This window comes from Larus michahellis, chromosome 2 (assembly GCF_964199755.1).
Source record: "Larus michahellis chromosome 2, bLarMic1.1, whole genome shotgun sequence".
NCBI classification, from domain to species: domain Eukaryota; kingdom Metazoa; phylum Chordata; class Aves; order Charadriiformes; family Laridae; genus Larus; species Larus michahellis.
Genome location: NC_133897.1, coordinates 56,604,704 through 56,628,753, shown reverse-complemented (window position 1 = coordinate 56,628,753; position 24,050 = coordinate 56,604,704). Strand labels below are relative to the sequence as shown.

General features: G+C 42.5%; 1 protein-coding gene across 7 annotated transcripts in view; it reads right to left on the bottom strand.

Moving 5' to 3' along the window:
• Positions 1 to 19,560, bottom strand: part of CDK13 (cyclin dependent kinase 13) — a 49,969-nt gene extending 30,409 nt beyond the window's left edge. For all 7 annotated transcript variants that reach the window (XM_074575589.1, XM_074575592.1, XM_074575593.1 and 4 more), the window contains exons 1-4: positions 17,614 to 19,560; positions 6,918 to 7,523; positions 3,113 to 3,280; positions 2,699 to 2,838 (exon numbers count right to left, since the gene is read on the bottom strand). In XM_074575589.1, the coding sequence (XP_074431690.1) occupies positions 2,699 to 2,838; positions 3,113 to 3,280; positions 6,918 to 7,523; positions 17,614 to 18,827 (2,128 nt within the window). In that variant the 5' untranslated portion in view covers positions 18,828 to 19,560. The remainder of the gene's footprint in view (positions 1 to 2,698; positions 2,839 to 3,112; positions 3,281 to 6,917; positions 7,524 to 17,613) is intronic.
• Between the last annotated feature and the right edge of the window lie 4,490 nt (positions 19,561 to 24,050).

The following is a 24,050-nucleotide window of genomic DNA, read 5'->3' as shown; positions in this document are numbered from 1 at the left end:
TCCGCTTGCTTTGAAAGCCCATTGCACCGCTTGTTATATGGTATTTCAAAGGCCATAACGCCACTCTTCATGCAGGATTTGAATCCAAAGCTAGTGGAAGGTTTGCTATAACTGTATGGACCCATTCAATACAGAGAGCAACAACTTCTACTGGTGGTTAAGAAATGACTGCCACACACAAATAACCCGAAGCTTGCCAAAGAGGCAATATGATTATGATAGGATTAAAAACTTAAATGCGCAAAAAACAGAATCCCAGGAGAGCAGGAAGAAGTTCCTAACAATGATTTGCAATGGTTCCCAAGGTAGGAGGTAAAAAATAAAATCTATGACAGTTCAACTTAAGAACTAAAGCTTGCAAACTGAGACAAGCACAGGTGAAGAATGAAGAAGGAATTATAATTACACTGCTCATTCTTCTGGAGATCAGAAAGAAGGAACTGAGGCTGCTATGTGATCCTATGTGATTCAGTAACTGCTGACCAGAAAACTACCCAGCATTCAAAGCATACACAAATAAGCCAGAAGGGCAAGCAGTCACAGAAAGAACTAATTGAACGTAAAACGATCAAGCAACATACAGCACATATGAAGAATCAATTTCAATGCAATATTGAAGTCATGGCTAACTGGAGAGGTCCCAATGGACTGGAGGGTAGCAAATGTAGCACCCATCTACAAAAAAGGCAGAAAGGAGGATCCAGGAAACTATAGGCCTGTCAGTCCGACCTCGGTAGCAGGGAAGATAATGGAGCAGATCATCTTGAGTGCCATTACAAGTCATATAATAGACAAGCAGGGGATCAGGCCTAGTCAGCATGGGTTTATGAAAGGCAGGTCCCGCCTGACGAACCTGATCTCCTTCTATGACAAGATGACCCAATTATTGGATGAGGGAAAGGCTGTGGACATTGTCTACGTAGACTTTCGAAAAGCATTTGACACTGTCCCCCATAGAATTCTTATGGAAAAACTAGCGGCTCATGGCCTGGATGAGCATATGATCTGCTGGATCGAGCACTGGCTGGATGGGCGGTCCCAAAGAGTGGTAGTCAATGGAGTTAAATCCAGCTGGCGGCCGGTCACACGTGGTGTCCCTCACACATGGTGTCCCTCAGGGCTCACTGTTGGGACCGTTTCTGTTTAACATCTTTATTGATGATCTTGATAAGGACATAGAGTGTATCATCAGTAAGTTTGCAGATGACATGAAGCTAAGCGGGAGTGTTGATCTACATGAGGATAGGGAGGCTCTACAGAGAGACTTGGATAGATTGGACTGATGGGCCAATGCTAATGGAATGAGCTTCAACAAGGCCAAGTGCTGAGTCCTGCACTTGGGCCACAACAACCCCATGCATCGCTACAGGCTTGGGGAAGTGTAGCTGGAGAGCTGTCTGGCAGAAAAGGACCTGGGGGTTCTAATTGACAAGCGGCTGAACACGAGCCAGCAGTGTGCCCAGGTGGCCAAGAGGGCCAATGGCATCCTGGCTTGTATTAGAAATAGTGTGACCAGCAGAAGGAGGGAGGTGATCGTCCCCCTCTACTCAGCACTGGTGAGGCCACACCTTGAGTATTGTGTCCTGTTTTGGGCACCTCAAGACGAGAGAGATATCGAGGTGCTGGAGCGAGTGCAGAGAAGGGCAACGAAGCTGGTGAAGGGCCTGGAGAATAAATCTTATGAGGAGCGACTGAAGGAGCTGTGACTGTTTAGTTTAAGGAAGAGGAGGCTGAGGGGAGACCTCGTCACTCTCTACAACTACATGAAAGGACATTGTAGAGAGGTTGGTGCTGGTCTCTTCTCACAGGTAAGTAGCGATAGAACAAGAGGGAATGGCTTCAAGCTGCAGCAGGGTAGGTTTAGACTGGACATTAGGAAAAAATTCTTCACAGAAAGAGTGGTCAGACTCTGCAATAGGCTGCCCAGGGAGGTGGTGGAGTCACCATCCCTGAATGTGTTCAAGAGTCATTTAGATGTGGTGTTAGGGGATATAGTGTAGGGGAGAACTTTGTAGAGTGGAGTTGATGGTTGGACTCGATGATCCCAAGGGTCTTTTCCAACCTAAATGATTCTATGATCTATTTAAAAGTAGCGACAATATTTTTACACATCATAGTGGTGACTACTTGCTCATTTGAGCAATAGTTTAACATGAAATTTAAAAATTACGTCACTGTTGTGAAGTCAGTTGTACTGCAAGAAAAACTCCCAATATGCAAACTTCAGGCCTGTATGGCAGAGGCAGATTCTCTTCCTACTATTGGCTAGTGACTACTGGAGTACGAAGAAGAAAAATGGCTAAATCTCATGCATAGCTTCTTTCACCTTTACATCCCTTTACCAACATCATTATTCTTGGTCAACCTGTTTAGGGTGCCATTTTGCTTCCCCAGAGTATTTACTCTCTCATCTTCACTAGCTCAATTGTGTACAGAGCGTCAAAACACAAGAATTAGAAATTAGGACTATTCAGCTTGCTTTTAGCCACAACTTTACAGAGAAATGATTTGCTGAGGCAGCAAAAGATAATTTCTCATTTAGACAAACACTAGATTTAAAACTGAACAAACCAACAACTAAAAACTTTCCAAACATTAGAGGACAGGATACCATAAATTTTACTCAATATAAGAACAAAACCAAAATATCCTGTTCACTTTTGAATTGCAGGATTACATTTACTTCTTTTGAACTTACCTGTGTCTTTATCTCTGGCTTTGTAAACTTGCCCATAAGTGCCTTCACCAATAATACCAATGATATCAAATTTATCCACACAGCGCTTTCCCCAGTCTATTTCTTTTTCTTTCGTTTCACCATGTCGTGGTCCACATATTCTAGAAAATAACAAGCATTTCTAAGAATATAGCTAATATATCTAAGGATTGTCTTAACTTTGAAAAAACCCTCAACACTAAATACTTATGAGACATTATTAGATAACTGCCTTACTACCATTAAGTGACAATAAACGATGCAGTTTGATTCAAGCCTCATTAATATTTTAAGAAGTCATTACAAAGCAGAATTCTTTTGAAAAGAATATATTTTAAAGAAACTATTATCACTTCTACTTGCTTTATAGGCTTTAAAAAAATATAATAAACATACTTTGGTCTTCTCTTGCTGTGTAATTGAACGGCTGGTTTCTTTTCTTCGGGACTTTTGGATAAGTCAGCTCCACCAGGCAACTCAGGTGGAAGTGGCAAGTCTGCAAGCAGATGGCGAAGTTTCTTCTCTGCTTCTTTAACTGACTTCACTGAAAGATTCTCTCGCAAACTATTAAAAAATACACAATTTTGCTATTAAGTTGAACACAGTAGAATGATATTAACATACATAAAGGAAAACCTATTGGAATTATTTCTTTTTAAAATACATGCTAGGCTGTCGATGCATCAACATTTCAAACCTCTCCTCTTAGAATTTGCAGGACTTTGATTTATGCTTTACAAATGGCTCACAAATAGCTCTCTGGAAGATGCACAGCTAACTACCAAAATTCTACAGAAACTATGAAATTGGATCTTTCTGGTGAAAGCTGCAGTTAGATGACACAGCAAGCCTTACCAGGCCAGACTTCTGCTACAAAATCTTCTCAAGCTTATGGCCTAGACTATTAAGAATATTTAGAGCTCAGATGCTGCCAGACATCAGAAGTGTAGCGGTAAAATCTTTACTCTGACTAACTTCTCATATAAAAGAGAAGATTATCCTAATCCAGTTCTCTATAAAGTCGGTCTCCAGAGATAGTGAGCTTCACAGTTACAGTAACACTGCAGGGCATTACGAGGCAATCCACACCACCTCATTTACAGATTCCAATCGCATACATGTGCTGAAACACTCCAGATTCTATACATTTCTAGTGATCAGCATGCAAACCAAGTGGTGAAAAAAATAATCAGATGAATGAAAAAAAAGACTATTTTTTTTTTCTGCCATGGTTTACCGATATCCAACCATTTATTAATCATCAACCATAATTAGTTAACACATACTGACAGTCAATCTGTGTCTTGAGAAAAATACACCAAATACATGTACGGCAATTTATTCCTTTAACAATTACTATACATAATAATTCTAGAGATGCTCTTCCCATTCTAAAGGGGAAATTCTGAAAACATCATACTTGCTGCAGGATTTTTCTAAACACGTGGTTCCATTTTACCAGAACCTCCTTTAGTTTAACTAGATTTGTGCAGCTACTGCATATCCAGTAATTTTAAAGCAAAGACCACCTCTAAACTTTATATAATTACATAACTGTTTCTCCTGCACAGGACTCTCATATAGTATCCTCTCTTTAAGTTTCAAACTTTGTATTTGCATATAATAAAACCTTCTGTCATGTTTTGAGGGGATATTTTCCAAGTGCGTTTGCCAAATCACACCATTCTACTGTCAGCATCCTTCTCTGGGAACCTTTTCTGGAGGTTTTTCCTGCAGCTTCGTACGTACTTAGTTTCATAGATAAAGCAGGAACTTCTGTAAATGTGAAGATCTTGCTATCTTCCATCATGGAGAATGCATATATTCTTTCTTACGTTAATTACAATTAGCAATCTTTATATATTTAAATAAAGCATTCCAGTGTTTTGTGTATGTCTGTGCTTCCCCATGAAAAGAGACCACTTGAATGCCTTCTACCATTTCTCAGGCTGCCACTGCCTGAATTTAAAGAAGCACCTCAAGGAAGCATATACTGCCCTCATCACAAATATAATGGTTAGCATGGTATAAAGAATAAACCACCTTTGGCCAGCACACATAATTATCACAGTAAAGAAAAACTCTTAATTTTGAAGTTCATATATTTGTATTTCGCTCATGATTTTGCCCCCAGACTTTCAATATTAGTGAAAGTACCACATATGAGAGGTTCTGAAACAGATTTTCAAAGTGGTACACAAAAAGAGAGGCAGCCAAAAGCAGTCTTTTTTTCAGGTCTGCTAAATCACATGTCGTTGACCACCAGAACAATCTTCCCTTTCAGCTAACCTACACAGTGGTTTTGCAACACTGCTGTTCCTTTAGGTAGTTTATTTGTGGCTTTATCAGATTCATACTGAACTTCACAACTGACATGACATTAGGAACCAGCCAGTTCTGCATAGCATCAAGCTTTCTTTGGTGGCACAATTGCCCTACAGTAACTCTGTGCGCAAGGTATATACCTTTGCTCCCCCCGCCCCCCCCCCCCCCAAAAAAAAAAAAACAACATTGATTGTTTTTCTTTGATGACTTAAGCCTTATCATGACCTGTAGTCACAACCGTTCTGATCTGAAGTTTATAACATCCTATAGGCAAAACTAAGCAAAGCATAAATGACATTCTATTACTTGTCATTAATCTTTCTAATGCAGCTGTTTGCAAGCATTAGGCTTTTTTTTTTTTGAGAGGAGAATGATGCCAGTGCTGATAAAACCGTTTAATTGTAGCTTAACTCCTCTGTGCAGTTTAGCTATACTTAAAACAGGTATTACATTAAAAAATACTAATGAGAAGCAATTAGCCAGCTTCAAGATGAAATCTCATTTCATATTATCACAATTAACACTGCAAAGCCAGTCATATACCTAGTTAAACTAGTTAGCCTAGTTTTTAGTTAAAACAGTAAATCTTGCTGTCAAATAACAGTATCAGAAATCCCATTTTATCTAGGGAGCATGGCTTTGCCATAGATTTAAATGCAACTGTACATTCACCACACAGATGTGATTCAGAACAACTGAAATGACATTTGCTAGAGTGCTGAAGGGCAAGAAACAAGATTTCTCTTTTAGTACTAAAGAAATACAAACCTGTCTACACCTTGTTAGTTTGTATTTATTTTGCCAAGGCCTCCTGTGCATCCTAATGTTTAACATAGCATTAAATTACTAGCAAACAAGAAAAAAATGTACACCTCTAACTATAACTACTTTTGCTAATCAAAGAAATACTGCATACTTCTCAAAGAACACTAGAGGATAGGCTAGTTTCACAGACAAGGAATATAAATAAAATTATTTCATGAGGTTTTGAGTTTTTCTTTTACACAGTTTGATTTTTTACCAAGATACAATCACACTTAAATTAGTTATTACTTCAATGCTAAGAAATTTTGTTTTACTTGTTGGAGAAGTTGATTTCCCATATACATGTGCGAGGCATGTAACAACATGAGTAAAACCAAGAGTAACTCTTCTCAACTTCATCACCCAAACCGTAAGAACAATAGTGAATTACTGCTCAACAGCATAATTTACCAATACAAATCACAGCATGTATTGGCTGTAAAGACTATGGAGAGGCTTAATGTAGTCTAAACTGAGACGAGACTTGGAACACAGACATGAATTTCTTCACTACAGACCAATTTTTACACTTCAAAAGTTAACACAAATGATAAGCCATGAACCTCACTTCCGTTATAGAATCAAAATAATACTGATCTCTGAGATAAATTATCCTAAAATAATGCACAGCCATAAAAACAATTGCCTTCCAAAGGGAAGAGAATCTTTACCTCAAACCCCAGCTAATTTAAGAATTTTCACATTTTGCTACTGAATTCAACTTTGCCCCAGAGATAATTATGTGCTCATACCAAACTTGAAATCCTGAATGCATCCTTGCATTAGTCCCAAACCTATTATGTACCAGTGATTTTAAATCATCTCTTTAGTATACTTTTTATTGAAAAATTCCTCCTAGACTAAATCTTTCTCTCTTCAAGAGCCAGTTATTTTTATTTTAAGATCAAATTCCTTTAGTTCACTAATAATTATCACATTAAACAACAGAAGAGCAAGTACAAACTACTTAATGCATCAGCTCAATCGAGCAAAGAGGATTGTATTTGTTTTCCAAAGGAAATAATAAAAAAGAAGAGACAACCTGAAAAAGCAAATCTATGTCACAACTCACCTATCAGTTTCTTTATCTTCAGGCAGCGTGGGAGGCAAAGGCAAGGGTGGCAGTGTGGAGGTTGGTAGTGCAACAATTCGATCCTTCTCCTTGGTTACTACGCTTGGTGTACTCGGTTTGCTTTTCTCTTTTACAGTGACTGGTGGCTGTTTTACAACAGTTGATTTATTCTCTTTTACTGCTGTAGGTTTCTGTTTAGTAATTTTGTCTGCAATTAAATTATTCTCCCCTTTTGTTTCAGGAAGCGAGACCTTTGCTTTTGCCTTATCGTTTTTCAAATTTGCACTGCTTGTAGGAGAAGGTGTATGCTCAGTTTTTATTTTCTTCAGGTCCTTTACATTGTTCACTTGAGGTGCACTTACAGCAGTGTCAGTGGTTCCCTTAGTAGGTGTTGAAGTATTGGAAGCTTTTGCACTGGCTTTGGCTGCCTCAGCAGCTCTTGCTTTTTTGTTTTTGTTCAGCTCAGCAGCCAGGCTACTCTTCAGAGTCAATGTACTAGGAGAAATACTTGAATGACGACTTCTGGATCTAGACAATCTGTGTCTGCTACGAGACCTTGAGTGCCTTGATGAATACGGACTTCTGCTTCGAGATTTTGCTGATCTCCTGTTTCAAAAAAAAAGTAAAGATTTACCCAGTTAAAATTTAGCCTAGCTGCTTTCTCAGTGTATCTGCTTTTTTGACAACTACTTTTTTTAAACTAACCATTATCACCATGCCTATAGAATAAACAAAGGTCTATGAAACAAGAAAGATTGTCCATAAATAAAAAGAATTAAAGTATTAATAAATCAAGATTCTACACCCAAACAGGTTGTTAGAAAACACTAAAGCTTTCTTAGATATAGTTTCTCCCATTAAAGAACTGCAAAATACAAGCATACCTATAGGACAGACATGTTCCTTTTTCTTTGCTACTTATCAGAGATATTTTTCTCCTTTAAAGAAAATCTGACCCTATGCAACCTGTACAAACACCTTTAGTATATGCAGTATTTGAGAAAAATTCAGCTGATTACACAACCAGAATTCAGCAAAATGAAATTAATGTTACAACATGACAAGAAAAATCTAAATACAATACTGAAGCAGTAATTGTAGCAACTAAAGTTTCACTTTCACAATTGTCATTAAAATAAGTTAGTTAAAAATACTTGATACTAAAGGCTGCAATGTAACCAACTGAAAGACAACAATAAACCTTAGCTTTCCATTTTTGAAATTTAAAAAACAGAAGTATTCAGTATTTCTTATAGCTACGGATAAGCAAACATAATCCACAAGCAGGCCTACGCTATGCCCGCATCAGAATAAAGAGACTAATAGAAAGGGAAAGAAAATGAATCTAAGCCATCTACAAAATCATACCAGGAAAACAACCTAGAATGAGGGCGGGGGGTGGGAGAATCTTAACAGTTAGAAAAGCAAACTTTAACTGTGGAAAAATACCATTTAATATGAATTATTTTTCATCGAATTTTTCAAAGGGATGTCCTCATTTGCCTAGTTTTCATTCAGTTCTTCAATTAAAAAACAAATGGGAAAAAACATAATTGAGGTGAAGGGCATGAGAACAAGTAAAGTAGCCAAAAGCTACCACTGCTACCACACAGAAACGTTATGAAACAAATGAAATTAACTGTGGGAGTTTTAATCCATTTTACCATACTAAGAATAGCAAGGGCATTCACCAGATTTACAAGTATTCTCTTGATTAAAGTTTGATGGAAATCTATTTTTCTTGAGTATATCACTTAAGGGAAAGAAAAAGTACAATCAGGATAAAAATGATGTATTCATCAGCTGGACAAAGAAAAAAGCATCAAGCAATAGCAAAAATAAGACTTCTTGGAGATGGAAGAACTTCAGAATTCAAAAGATGGTGACAGTATATGGAGGCTGCCAAAACAAAAAAGAAAAAAAAAGCCAACTATGGTCAGGACTATCCACCCCTATGTCAAATTCAATTTTAGTAACAATTAAATTATTTGAGTTTTAATTATCAGCATGAGGAATTACATTGCAATGCTTTGACTGAACAAATATTTAATATAATACAATGTTCCTTCTATTTTGTGTGCAATATTAACTAATTTACAAATTTACATTGTTTTCCTCCATTATAAAATGTCTTCTTTCTAGAGCGACATAAAAATTCATTGAGCTAAATCAAGATTACGTAGGAGTGATTCAAAACAACGTGTGGGTGGACACTGTACACTATAGCAGAAGCATCAAAATTCTGTAGGTAAAACTGAAATTCATCCAAACAGCTAGAGACCCTTGAAAGAAAAAAAAAAAAAAAAAGAAAAAACCACAAACAAATAACAACAACAAAAAAACCCTAACACAGTTTAATTCTATGCCAGGAAGCAGGTTTTATAGAATTTTCTGGCACAGCAGGATAACAAAGACTAATAATGATAATAATAATAATGTTTTTTACACTGTAATTAAAAAAGGATGCACAATTCTGTTCTCTGAATTTTCAAGCAAAATACAAGGTCTATTATACCTAAGAGATAGTAACGTCTATTAAAAAACAAATAAAAACATAACATTGGTCAGAAAAAATCCCTTGGAAACTCGCTTCTGCTCCATTGTGAAACACGTTGCAGAAGTTATTTTTCTCACTATTACTTTGGAAATCTAAGTACAAAATCCCATAGAAAATTTTCAGAGGCTTGGCCGAACTGGAGTAAAAGTAAAAAGTTCCATAATGTAGTGTTATGATGGAGTGGTAGGAAGAAAGAGGAGGGAGGAGACTATCCAGACAATATACACACTTCAAATTCTAGGCCAGAGCTCTGGTCACACTGTCATCTTACTTTCTGAGAGGAATAATTACCTCAAGCAGAGGTATATACTGCTACAGATCTGCACCGGCTGTAGAATCAGAATAATTATATTCTTCCAGCATCAACCACAAGCTAATAAGCCCCATTAGTCCTAAAAATACTTCCATAAATGATGCATCATTTGCGAGGATGTCACTGACCTGTCCTGGAAAACGTTTGCTTGTGCCTCTTGTTCCTATAGAACACAGTCTCTGTCCCAAGGACCTCATTGCAACGTGCCTTACCTTTTTTTTTTTTTTAAATTTAAAATATGCTCTAAAGGTCTCCAAATCAGTTATATTTCTTTCATAAGTACAATATCTGTATTTTGAGGGTTTTTTTGTTTGTTTGTGTTTTGGTGGTTTTTTTTGAAAGGTGCCTAATCTAAAGTAACCTCTGTCACAAAAAGAAATATGGACCTAATTCCACATGCACTAGAAAAGAGCAGTAGCAGCTTAGAACACTGCGGTTGCTGAGACACCATGCCTGATCATAAGCCTGCTTCCGTTCCACTTTGGTTCAAAATAGAACAGGTTCATTTAAATCACTAATAAGGATGACATGAGAAAATCTGTTCAAATTAGTGACTGCAAATGCTCACCTGATCAGCTACCACAACTTGGTAGGGAAGAGGCAGTTTTGAAAAACTGGGGCAAAAATAACCTAAATCTTTATACCTTCTTCAAAAACAAACATGTAAGGAAGCCAAGCATTGACAGTGGATTTATGCACATTTTTACCAATATTAGTCAAGAGAATCTGGGATATCAACATGGATTTATGCAAGCTCAGCAAAACCCCACCATTCTCCACCCCAGGTTTAACACCCAAATGACAACAGCATAACTTTCGCATGTCAGAACTGCATCCATGTGGGAGACAGCAAATACACATGCACACAAATATTCAAGTTTCAGTTCCAGTACACACTACAGCCCTTAACAACAGATCAAAATGATAGTAGCCTAGTTATGAAATATGTTGACTAAGTATAATCTCTGCACTGGTTTAGTTTTTACAGAAGTTCTTCATTACTTAATTTTAGGGGGGGGAAGAGAGAGTTTCAGCAAAAACAATAACACTTTCAACTAAACAGACAAATGCTGAATCTTAAGTAAAAGGCAGCTATGTACAAGTGCTAGTTATTCAAGTTACAATGATAAAATCTTGTGTTTTCATAAGCTTAATTATCTTTTCGAATATTCAACTATCACTTTCTTTCATCAGAATTAGTTCAAAAGTTCCAAGAAAACCTTCCAGGCTAGACAAAACTTATGTGCAAGTTTCCATCTATAAAAATGGCACAAAACCAAAGCTATGGACATTTACTAGCTTTCCCTCATAAGAGTATTCAGAACTCAGGGTGAATTGCGTTATACATAATGAAAACAGCCAATGCACTATGTTCAGAGCTAACGCTCATTTGACATAAAAGATGAAGTCGCAGCAGCACAGAAATGGACTCACACAATAGCCAGTGTCTGCCGTTTAACAGGACATTGACATCTTACTGGGACCCTGAAAAAACACCAGGAGAGACATCCAAAATATATGCTACTCTCTAAATCTTCCAACAGAATTCTTTTAAATGTGAGTGCGTGCCCGCACACACGCATATATAAAATGCCTTATCTGACATTCATTTGCCACCAACTATCTAGTCTTTAATTAGGAGTTTGCAACACATTAAACAGGAACTAAAGATCAGTGGCTACAACTACACAGAACTGCATTGCAAATGGCAAACAACCCCAACAAAACAATCCAAACTTCCCCCCCCCCCATGCCTGGAGAGATCAGCAAGTGTACTAAACCTAAGGGCCACATCCAAACCTCTCAAACCAAAAGCACCAGCATCTGCTCGTAACACACATGGGGAGAAACTACAAAAAAGCTGCTGTTTCAGGTAAGTTTCTTCCGATGCTTCTACCTATTTGCACCCAGAAGTTCTGCCTCATTTACAAGTACCTTTCCCATCAGGCTTCACCATTAACAGTCTTCTATGAGGATCTTGAATTCACTTCACACAGGTCTGTGTCCCTACAGAGAGAATAACTGCTAGACTTTGTGACACTCAAAATCCCTCCTGAACCACATAGAGATTTCAACATGTTTTTATATATGGAGAGGGGAAAAAAAAAAAAAAACAAACCACAAAGAAAACTGATTTGCCTAAAAAAAAAAAGTATCAGTAGGACTAGCCTGCATTATAACTAAAAAGTTCGTTATAGAAAGCTGCTTTTTTTTCTTCCCCTGAGACAGCAACAAAGGGGACGAGGAGCACAACTAGATTAGCTGCAAAGGGAAACTGAAGTAATTACATATTATATGTAGCTATCAAATAAAACCAGAAAGAATAGTTCAAGACATTATCTACAAAACACATATAAGAATAGTCAGATTTAAAGAAAATTATAGAGGAAGAAAGCACTAGTAAGGAAGTCACCCTGAAACCAAAACTCAGCACTGCTTTCCTCCATTTTTCAGAACAACAAAAAGAATGCTTTCCCCTCTCCTCCCCCTCTGGCCCCAGCCCAAGAAATAATAATTTTTAAAGATGTTGGGTTAGCTATCACAGTTTTTTCTTTTTAATATTTTTTTTTGCCCAGATTTTATAAAATAAACCGGTATTCATTTTTTCTCTTCTTAATTAATACAATGTATTTATTCACTACCAAGAAACTACTTAGGATACCAAACTGTTGTAAATTAGTTACAAGTTTCAAAACTGTTACAATGTTCCTCCTCCTTGCAAGGCAACATTCCATTGAACTTCACTGATTACCTTATCAATTACCAAACAGTAGATTTACTAATGAATTTACCAAAAAAAAAAATAATCTACTGATGTAATATCACTTACATACTCAAGCACAGAATGAAAGAATTCCAAATAGCAACTTAAAACCTAAAGTGATACATTTTACTACCTTGATAGCACAGAGGAAAGAAAAATAAGTGTTACACATGTCAGATTTCCAGGAAACAGATACATGTTTTTTCTTGACATGCTATTTTTTTTAAGTGCTTCTGTGTTTCTCATTCCAATCCTTCCTTTATTTGAATACAAAAAAAGCATTACATTTTATTGACAAATCAGAACAGTCACATGTTACCTTCTCAGGTTTGTAAACTTGAAAACCTCTTTTCTTCTTAACCGCTTTAAGAGCAAGCTAAATCCAACGTGCTAGTAGCTAGCTACGTGTGTTACCTAAGTGCAAACAATAATTATACTGGGAATATATTGGGGTCTATGGAGTTGAATGAGGAAACTCATTTTGTCAGTAACTTTTTGACAAGACATAACACAAAAGGATTCATGAGAATCAGAGTGGAAAAACAAGAAACTGAACAGAATGAAGGACGTTAAAACACCCACTGTAGCGCAGCTCTTTCATTAACTACCAGTGAATGCTGCACTACAGACTAAGCACTGCCATCTCCCCCTGCCTGGTAAGGTCATAGCGTATTTGAAAAGGGAGACCTACATTTAATCAATTGGCTTCACCGCAGATCTTCCAAGACATTTATAATCACCCAGTAACGTAAACCACCTTGACAAAACATTCTAGTTCATAGTACAGCTTTTCCAAGTTGCACTAGCAGGCAAACATATGATTCCTTTCTTTTAAGCCATTAACAGTAATAGCGCTCTCTCACTTGGTACCTTATTAATTAATTTTATTTCTTTTTTTCTAGCCTCTAGTTCAAGGTTATATTCTAAGCAGCTCTGCAACCAACCACCTACTTGGCTGCTTTGTGCATGAAGACTGCGTAACTCACCTTACTGATTCAAACCATAAATCTTAAAAAGGGTCTCCAATACATACCACACAGGAATACTGAAAAATTCTGAACATGAGTTTTATTTCTTTCTTAAATCTGCTTTATAACCCTATGTTCTCAGATGACAGCCCTGCCTACAAAGAAATCAACCAGCAAAAAGTCAAGTCAATTCAAACGCTGAGTTCTAAACACAGTCAATTTTTTTTTCAAATGAAGTCCCTTCCCACAATAAGGAAAGAAGCAGCGCAACGAGGAGAAGGAAAGGCACGTTGACATGGTTGGGCAAAAGGCAAAGTCCACTGCCAAGTAACAAAACGAATCTTAATAAATTCAGGATATGTACTAGAGCAAGAGCCTCAGTACGCACTGGAAAAACTAGCTATTCCAATCAGTGAAAACATAGTTTCACATTTAAAATTCTGCAAAATACAGTTATACTAAACAAGATTAGAGAGCTTTATGTAAAAAAAAAAAAATAAAAAAAATCTATTTTCACCAAACAAGGGGGAAAAACCACCTGAAAATCTCTCCTACTCCTTTAAGTCCAGAAGTAGTAGAATTACTGGATTCGAAGTTATTTTTACATCAGTGTCTGAAATCATATCTTCTACGTGAAGTAGGCATTTACTGAGCATGTATTTTACCATTTTCCCTATGCTTGTCTCCTGGTTTTGCACATAATTGATCTGTATTTTGCAGAGCCTCACTACTACAGACCAGCTACAGCTAGAGAATGAGATGGCCCTGTACCAGTACCAGTAAACGAGACGGCCCTGTACCAGTAAGAAAAGAAATCCTGTATTTTTCCTATAAGTAACATGCACACACAGAGTAGTACTATGCTACTAGTGCCCCACCCACTTTTATCTAGGCAGATGGGTAGGTGTATCCAAATTTGGGAAAATGTGATTAGTCATCTACACAGCTAACTGAATTAAATGTGTGATCACATAGCAGATGACCTGACTGAAGTTATGAAAAATAGTTCTTCCCTTCCTACAATTTCATCCTAAACTAGTTTACACAGAGAGACTGTCTGCTTATTTTTGTCAACCATGGAGTTTTCTTCTTTCCTGCCTTCCCCCTCCCTTTTTGCCCAAAACACAGGCGTTTACTGCTATTATAATGGAAAAGGCAATTAGTCTACCATTCAATTTTCCAAGCGTGGAAGTCTAGAGTCTTTGCTTCTCTTCAGAACCCACCTCCAGGCAACATCACCAAAACACGGCAGTCAGAGTCACTACTGCAACTCAAAACTTTTAACTCACAGCAATTGCACTGTTGCTGCAGCTTGAGACAACCAGGGATTCAAATGAGTGAAGCTGACTTCACATCTTTCTCTTCAGCTGTTTACTAGAAGTTTCTCCCTAAGCAGCTCAGAGACCTAGATGAAAAAAAATCAGCATTCCAGGCACACAAGCTTTCCAAGTGTGCTAGAATCGCTTTGTTCTCATTTTCTACATACCATAATAACTAGATAATTTATATAACATTATGGAAGACACATATATGAGCTATAGAATGAAAGCAGTAAAAAAACTTGCAGCCTGGAATGCTCAGCCACATACAAAGTTCTTACTGTCTTGATACCATTATAGCTGGATACAAGCCCAGAATTAAGTCTTTAAATCAACCAGATGAAGACAACAGGTGCTGTAAGAAGCTGTTGCCTTCATAAAACCGTAATATTCTATCAAGTCTAAGGCCACTATGCCATTATCTAAGCAGCACAACAAAAAATTTTCAACATTGTGGGTGCAGTACCACAGAGCCAAGCAAAAAAAAGCGAGTATGACACAGTTTTGAATGGCTAAAATAATCGTATAAATACCTTCCATCTTTATTTCCCCACTGCTACAGCAACACACATAATGCATAATAACTGTATGTCAGCAAAGAAACACTCGCTTGCATTTCTCCACACCAGCCTGACATTATGAACAACTTAGCTTATCTTCACACTTTTGATTTCTTTTGTTTCCTGTGAAAACGACATCTTTACAATTAATGCCACATTAGGACAGACCGACCTTGCTTTCTACATATAGGAACCTCTTCTTTTCACTTGGCCATTACAATCCCTCTCCAGTAAACCTGACAATCGGCATTTGTTAACAAAGTAATTTATCCGTATGTAGTTACAGATGGGATGCAAATTACAATTTAACTGGAGGAAGGCAGGCGTGAAGTCACAAAGGTAACTCCTGGAAACAGTTCTGCAACTCAAGGAAGATTTACATGCTTAACAGAGACAATACAAAAATCAGGAGATTTACACTCTCATGCTTCAAATCACAGGCCCACTACCAACAGAAAAAAAGAAACCCAACACTCTTAAAAACTTTGTTCTGTAACTGTCCCCTATAAAGATATCCTGTACCTTCTACTACAGCCCTATCAGCCAGTGCATAAGACAGGATCCTAAACTGGACTGTCAGTCTGACTAATACAGCTATTCTTAAATGCAAACCTAGCGTACGCGATTTTCTCGTCATTATTCGCCTTCTTATTCCAGGGTATAAGCATCTACAGAAAAGAATCTGATTCCTAGAGTGTTCAAGTCAAACTATGCACATAATATTCCCACTATTCTATTATTCACATAATCTTGAAAGAGTATCCTTAACCACTTGTAACAGGTTCTCATGGAACAACAACAACAACGACGTGCTGTTTTTCAGAGCACTCAGTGTTTTCTGCTTGAAACACCCTATTGTTTACAAAATTATTCCATACAACTGTACCTTAAAACAATCACTATTTTTTTCCAAAGTCATCTTTGTTCTACCCCTCTGAACAAAGTAGGTCACAGTTTTGTTACTCTGCTCTTTAAACAGCACTCAATGCACACCAGGACAACAGACCTTACCAACAGCCTAGTGAAACACAGGTACAGCTTCAGCATCCTCACTGGATGCACAGTGGGACACCTCAAATGGTAACCGATGTAAAGTGCTCGTTAGAAACACCAGAGAACAGTTCTCAGACAACCCACCAGGTAATGCCTTGTAAACAAATTCTTGCCAGTGAACTGGCAAATCGCCCAATACATTTAAAATTGACGTCCAGGTGTGAATTTAAGTAAGCCTGTAAACAATGAGGCAACAGTAAGATTCCAATACGGGAAATAAAAGTCTTTAGTTATAAATACATACTAAGCAAATACTTTAAATTCCCAGCGGGTTTGCTGCAAGTTTAAGAAATCTGAAGAGCTTTAATTCTGCAACACTCTTTGTATCTGATCAGAGAGATACAGCCCACATTTCCTCTCCATAAAAAAATCCAAAAAGTCACAGTAACACTGACCTTTACATTCTGACTTCCCACTAACAGGAAGAACATGATTTGCAAGCACACGTTAAATATATACGCATATATAACCTTACTGGGAAAAGAGCTTACATATGCTTTCATAGGCTGTGTAAAGCACGGAAGACAATTTAATGAAACTTGACATTGGCCCCTTTTGCTAGCAAAACAGAAACTCTTTAGAAAGTCTCTTTATAGAAAGTCTTTCTATAGACCTCTAAAAAGAACAAGAAACACTTGTAACACAAATTGCCTGTCAGCTTGTTTGCTCTTTAGATTAGCGGGCATTAAACCGAACGCAAACATATTTAACATGCATCCTTTTATATGGAGAAACAGCATACATAAAAATGTACCCAAGTATCTCCGTACTTTGTAAGCAAAAATTTAAAATCAAAATTGATCCTTCAGAAAACCTGTCCTCTGAAAAGCATCTTCATTCAATTAATCTCATCTGAAAACGTTCTCATGCCCTTTAGTATTTTAAAAGCCTTTTTCCAGCTAGGTGGTCTCCCACGGAGAGAAACTAGCCGCAGGAGTGTTACAAGCACCCGCGTCTCCCTTTCTCCCCAAGACAGGAAGATCTTTGTATGTGTCCCGCTCCCCTTCCCCCCACCCCAGCTTTCTGCCAGCAAAAGGGCAAGAGGGAGGGCTTTTGTTGCTAGACGCAAGCCTCTCCAGCCCAGACCCAGCCGTGACTCCCCTCCTCCACACACCAAGCCCCATCCCCATCCCTCCCTTCTCCCCCCCGGGCCCGGACTCACCGGATAACGGGGCTGTAGGGGCTCCTCGACCGGCGCCAGCTGCTGTAGGGGCTGGGCGACACATCCCCGCCGCGCTCGTAGGAGCTGTGCCGGCTGTAGCTGGGGGAGCGGCGGCGACTGTAGGGGCTGAGGGGCGAGCGGCCGCCCACCGGGCTGAGCGACTTGCGGCTCCGCTGGCTCTGCGAAGACCGGTGCAGCGGGGGGCTGTCATCCCGGCCGGGGCTGGGGGACGAGCGCTGCCGCCGGTAGGCCTTGGGCTCGGGTTTGTCGTCTCGGTAGGCCTTCGGCGGGTCCTTGTAAGCCGACGGCGGCTCCTTGGCCGCTTTAGTCCGGCTGCGGTGCGCTTTGCTCTCCCGCTCTTTCCTGCCGCTGCCGGGCGAAGCGAGGGAGCCCTTCCTGCGGCCGTCGCTGCCGCCGCCGCTGCTGCTCTTGAGTCCCTCCCGGTCCTGGCCCCCGGTGTGATTGTGGCGGCTGCGGGACTTGGAGGAGGACGAGGACGCCTCGGCTCCACCGCGGCCCGCCGACGCCCCCTCCTGCTGCGCCTTCTCCTCCCCCCGCCGGCGGTGCTCCCGGTGCCGCTCCTTGGAGCGGCCGCTGCTGCTGCGGTGCTCCCGGCGGGACCGGCCGCTCCGCTCCGCCTCGCCCCTCTGGCGCTGGGTCCCGCCGCCACCGCCCGAGGAGGAGGCCGGGCTCCCCCCGCCGCTGCCCGCGCCGCCGCCGCCGGCCGCGCCGCCCACCAGCCCTTCGGACTGGGAGCTCACATCGTCGTACTCCTCCACCAGCGTGCTCAGCCCCCCGCTACCGCGCCGCTTCTCCGCCTCCTGGGTCCCGCCGCCGCCGCCGCCTCGGCCCCGCCGCCGCTTGTGCCGGGAGCCCGAGCGCCGCTTGCCCCGCGGCCGCTTCCGCTCCCCCCCGTCCCCGCAGCAGGAGGAGGCGCCGGTGGCCGCCAGGAAGAGCAGGGACTGCGGCGGCAGCGGCGGCTGCAGGAGCGGGGGCTGCAGGAGGGGCGGCTGCAGGAGCGGGAAGAGCAGCGGGTGAGGGGCCGGCGGCGGGGGGGGAGGCTGCGGCTGGGCCGCGAAGCGCTTCCGTCTCCGGTGATGCAGCCGCTTCTTGTCGGCCGCCGCCTCCACCGCCGAGCTGCTGCTGCCGCCGCCGCTCCCCCAGCCCCGGCTTCCCCCGCTCCCGCCGGCCGCCGCGTCCGAGGTGCTCGGCATCGAGCTCACTCACGGCCGAGGACGAGGACGCGGCCTAGGGAATCCGCCGCCACCGCCCTCAGGGCGCTGCCGGCGCCATGGAGACCTGGCGCCGCACAGATACACGGGGACACCCGCCGGCCGGCACCGGGGCCTCGCTCGCTCCCTCTCTCCGCGGCCGGCCGCCGGGGCCCGGCCCGCCTCGCAGCCCGGCCGCGCCGCCTCACATAGGGCCACCCCACCACATAAGGGGGAGGTGTGGGGGGTGGGGGCGGGTCGCGCCGCCCGCCTTCGGGCAGGGGTCGCCGCCGGGGTCGGGCGCTGGCCGGGGGAGCAGCGGGAGCCTTCCCGCGGGGCCCGGCGCGGCCTCCCGCAACGCGGAAGTGTCTCCTTAGCGGCAGCGGCCTCCTCACTCCATCCCGGGCCGCGGCGGCCTCGTCCGGAGCTTGCGCGGGGGTGTGAGCGGCGGCCGCCGCCGCCTCCTCCTCCTCCCTCCTCACCCGCTCCCCGGTTGGGGCAGCGGGGTCAGGCCGTGCTGGGCCGCCTCCGGGCAGAGTTGTGGGGGGGATGGGGTTGTCGGAGGCGGCGCAGCGGCCTCTGCGCTGGCCCAGGGCCCCGCTTACCCTACCCGGCGGGTCCCCAAGGTGCCCGGTTCCCGAGTCGCCGGCGGCCAGGAGGGGGGAGAGCGAGCGCGCGCGGGCAGGCGGCCTCCGCGCTCGCGGGCGGGTGACACACGCACCGGGGACACGGCCCGGCGGCGCCCGGCGCATGCGCGGGGCCGGCGGCGGAGCGGGGGGCGGAGGGGGTAGCCGCGCCCCGCCAATCGCGCGCGAGGCCGCCGCCCTAGCGCGCATGCCCGGAGCCGGGACCGCAGCTCCGCTCTCGCGAGATCTCGCCATCCCTCACCCCCTTCCCCAACTACCCCCCCGCCTCCCGCCGGCTTCGCGGGTGGCTCTCGCGAGATCGCGGCTCTCGCGGTAATTGCGCCGCGCTCGCCCCGCGGACGGAGGGAGGGGGCGCTTCCGGGAGCGCGGCGGGAGGGTCAAAGATCACTTCCGGCGGGGCGGTGCGGCGCGGCGCGGCGCGGCGGTGCCAAGGGAGAGCTGAGTCTTGGGCTGCGGCCTGCCGCCTCACCGGGGCTTCTCCTTCGCTGTCGGCCTCGCTGGAGGCTGGAGCTGGAGCGGTGGAGGCCCTGGGGGTGTTGGGGCAAGGCGCCGCGTGCCGCCTCAGGCCGCAGGGGGCGGGGGCGGAGAAGGGGCTAGGGATAGAGATAGGGATAGGGACGGGGAAGGGAATGGGGAAGGGGAGGGGGAAGGAAGGGGAGTGGCGGGCGAGGCATCGCGGGGCAGGCGTTATTTCTCTGCTGAGGGACCGTAGATCTTGGGTTGTAGCGGAGGCCTCGACACCCCCGCGTCTCTTCCCCAATGAGGAGCGCTGGCCGGCGTGTGGTTACAGTGTGTGAGTGCCAGGGAAGAGCTCCGGTTAAAGTTTTGAACGCGTAAGCCCTGTACGCTTTATTTGTGTTTATACATATCCATTCAGGTTTTGTATATATTTATAGATATATACTCAGGCCAAAAAATAGCTCATTGTGGCCCCACACCTGACCCATTCAGATCATTTGTGTGAGCAGCGTAGCAGGAATTTCATTCTGCCTTAGTATACAAAATGTCTTGATGTTGTCTTTGTGACTTTCGATTGAAAATGCCGTAGTAGAATGTAAATCGCCTGTAGAAACTATAAGAAAGCAGCAGAAAACCACACGAGCTCAAGTTTTTCATCTTCCCCCAGTTTGCAGTGTTACTGACCTAAGAGCTTTCTGTGGTTGAAATCAACATTAAAAGCATGAAAGCCTATAAAGCTACAAGAATTAGCGCTCTTGGAAAACCTATGAGCAAAATGCTGTGGTGAACAGAATATCAACTTTCCAGGGGAATTTATCCATTCCTTGAAAAAGTGGCAGCTGTGGTTTTAAACCTTTTTATACCTGCTGTCTTGTGTAAGCATAATGGGACCACTAAAATGTCATTTATAAATTTCTCCCTTAAGTGAAATTGACCAAAAATTTAGTATTTATAATACACATTTAGTATTTATAAAGTAGCACAACACGAGCAATTACTTCGTAATTTTCAGTTGAGCAAACTCAGGTAGAGGCTATCAGCTCACCAGAATTTACGGCATGGTTGAGATGAGAGAACAATTACGCTTTTCATTTTCAGGCCCCCTTTCTCAGATGTTTGGAGTCTGAAAAGGAAATGAAAAAAGCCACAAACTTGCAGGTGAAGGACAAAATTATTTTTTTCTCTTAGATAAAGGCAGTGAGTTAAACGCATGGTTAGTGATGCACGCAAGAAGATGTAAACAGAGTGCAAAGAAAGCTGCCCTTCCTGCTGACAAATTGCTTGGTCATTGCTATTGTTTGTGATCAGCAGAGTCGCTAAAGAGGTATTAAAAAGTGAACGTGTTGGAGTATGTTGTCTTCTTAGCGATTCGTTTAAGACAGCAATAAGAGGTAAACCAATAAAATACTTGTGAGATACCAAGTTTGCTAGTACTGTCACACAACCCAGCCATAAATCTCAGTGAATTTAAGTGCTGGTGCAGTCTGATTGCTGTTAACAGCAAAAGGCATAAGGCAGATTTGGGATTCTATCACCTCTATAACCTTTGTTTTACTTTAAAAGTCGATACAATGCAGAGAACCTTGAGTGAGCAGGTCTCCTCTCTGCGCTGCTTTGTTCCACAGAGCAAGACCAGTAATTTCTTCACAAAATTAAGAATTTGCGTAATTGCAAATGACGTAAAACCAAACGGTATCCTACACATAATAAGGATTTTTTTGCTTTAGCAAGATCATGGGAGTTACACATTTTGTTCGTTTACAGTATTCATATGAAGTGGCCTGGTCACTCTAGGGGAAGTGATGGTTTTTACCCTTCCTGGTTTACCCAGTTTACTAACTACTATTAGTTCCCAATCACCAAAGCAAATCCAGTGAATATATCGTGAGCATCATTTAAACTGTTTTCAGAAGTGAGTACTGAACTAAAGGCTGATTTCTGCATGGTGAAAGTTTATTCCTAGATGAGCAATGTTCTTCTCCAGTCTGACAGTGGAACCAGGAACAGGATAAAATTGGTTTCTCCATCCAATCAATATTGGCTGAAACGCTCAGGATATTCCGCAGTAATAAAGTGATTAGCTTACATATGTACTAGTTATGTTTCTGTGTAAAACAAAACTAAAAATACCCCTACCTCTTTTCCACTGTTGTGTTTCAATTCCAGTGGTTTCCTCTTTTTTTCTAAACCCAAGCAAAAGTATTCGTCCTGTCCAGGTCCTGCACATCATCCATTTCCAGCAAGCCTCCTTTTACAAGTGTGTTGTTTCACTCCACCCTTCATCTCTGTGTTCCAACTTACATTACTTACGAACACTGTCATCAAAGCATTCATTATGTGTTTCTCTAGTTACACATGCACACACACATGCAATTGCCTCCAGGTTTTCTCTTAAGATGTATGCCGCATGGAGAACCACCACATCGTTTTTCTTTTGTTTAATGATGTCCCATATGTTAGTGAAGGAAAGAGCCTGGTATGGCGGCCAACCTGCCATTTCGGGAGAGGGCAGTCACTGTCCAAGAAGAATCACTCAGACCTAGACGACGGTGCATTTATACTTTGTCAAACTGCATTTATTCATCAACATGCTGTGCATCATAAAGATTCTGTGCAACTTGGGGGTCAATAGCAGCGTACTTCATATCTTCCCCACTGGTTTAAGTGCCGTACTTTCCAGATTTTGTCTGTGGCTATTGTGGAATAGCTTATCTTTCCACGGTGTCCTGGAAGCTGTTCTCAGCTTTGCTGCTGTCCTTTGCTGTTCATTGCATACTTGAGTTTTCAGTGACTATGAAGAGGTTCTCCTGCGTGCCTGACATCATGCATGGAAGCACATGCAGCAAAGCAAGCTCACCATCAGCCTTCTGGCACATTAAAAAAAACCCAAAAAACAAAAATCAACAAAACCCAGAAAGCCAACAGCCCTGCATCATAGAGGCAGTTGTATAGACCATGGGTAATTACACAGGACAGCTCTGGACAATTCAATGCAGGCTGCAATTTCCAATTTACTCCCAAGCATTCAGCAGCATTTCTGGAGCAGGAATGTATTATTTGAAAGAGCTGCATGATTAGCGGTGGAGCGCTGGAGTTCTTGCATGTGGAGCAAGCCTCATGACTTGTTGGAGAAGCTTCTTAACTTGAAGCTAAGCTGCTAATGACAGCGAGTTTAGTCTGCCTGGAAATTGGCTACACCAGGTTGTAGAAGGATTTGCCAATAGCAGTCATGTCAGGGGTGGCAGATCTCAGTCGTCAGGCGATGGTGGCATAGGATTTGACAGTGAAAACCTATAAAAATCCATAGGTTCCTCACATAACAAAGCAGACCTGAAACAGATTCCTTTCAGAGAATGGAATCCTTCAGAAGCATTGAAGGCATTGATGGCGTTGTGCCAATTGTTGGCTTCACGAAGAGCCAGAAAATTTAAGATGCATTACAACTTGATTCCACAAGGCTTAGTGGGGAAGAGTAAATAGGAGGGAAAGGAGCAACAGATTAGAAAATGCGGTTTGGCAGTGGCACCTGTGGTGGTGTGGGGGACCAGTGCTCTGAAGAGGTCAGGTCTTGATTGTTCCACAACAAGCCATAACAGCCTTATGCCACAGGAATGGTGTTTGCAGGTATCTCTGATCTTATTATCACATGGTGAGCACATGAACACAGTGGTAAAAACTGGAGAAAAATGCACTCGGAAAGGTGCAGCCAAAATACCATCAGCTCCAAAAGTGTTTGGATGCCAGCTGTAGAAAATGAGCCCTTAGAAAGAGACTTCCCTAGCAGCCATCCCATAGAGGGAACTGGGGCTGACACTTAGGTAATGTAGATTTTTTTTTTTTAAAAACCTCAACTCATATTCTGTTTTTACTTAAGCACTTTGTTGGATCTGCAAAAGCGCATTAAGGCTCCCAAGAGCCTGTTCTGAGTGACTGTCCACCATCGTATTGTGATACAACTGATAGAAGTAGGTGCTGAGCTGGTGGTGCACTGAGGAGGAGGCTGTGCTACATGCTTCATGGGCAACATTACCACTTCTTTTTTTGTTAAGGTTTTGTGTTGTGCTTTCTTCCTTCATTTTTTTAAAAATTTCTGTGTCCTCTCTTTGTCACCATGATGTGT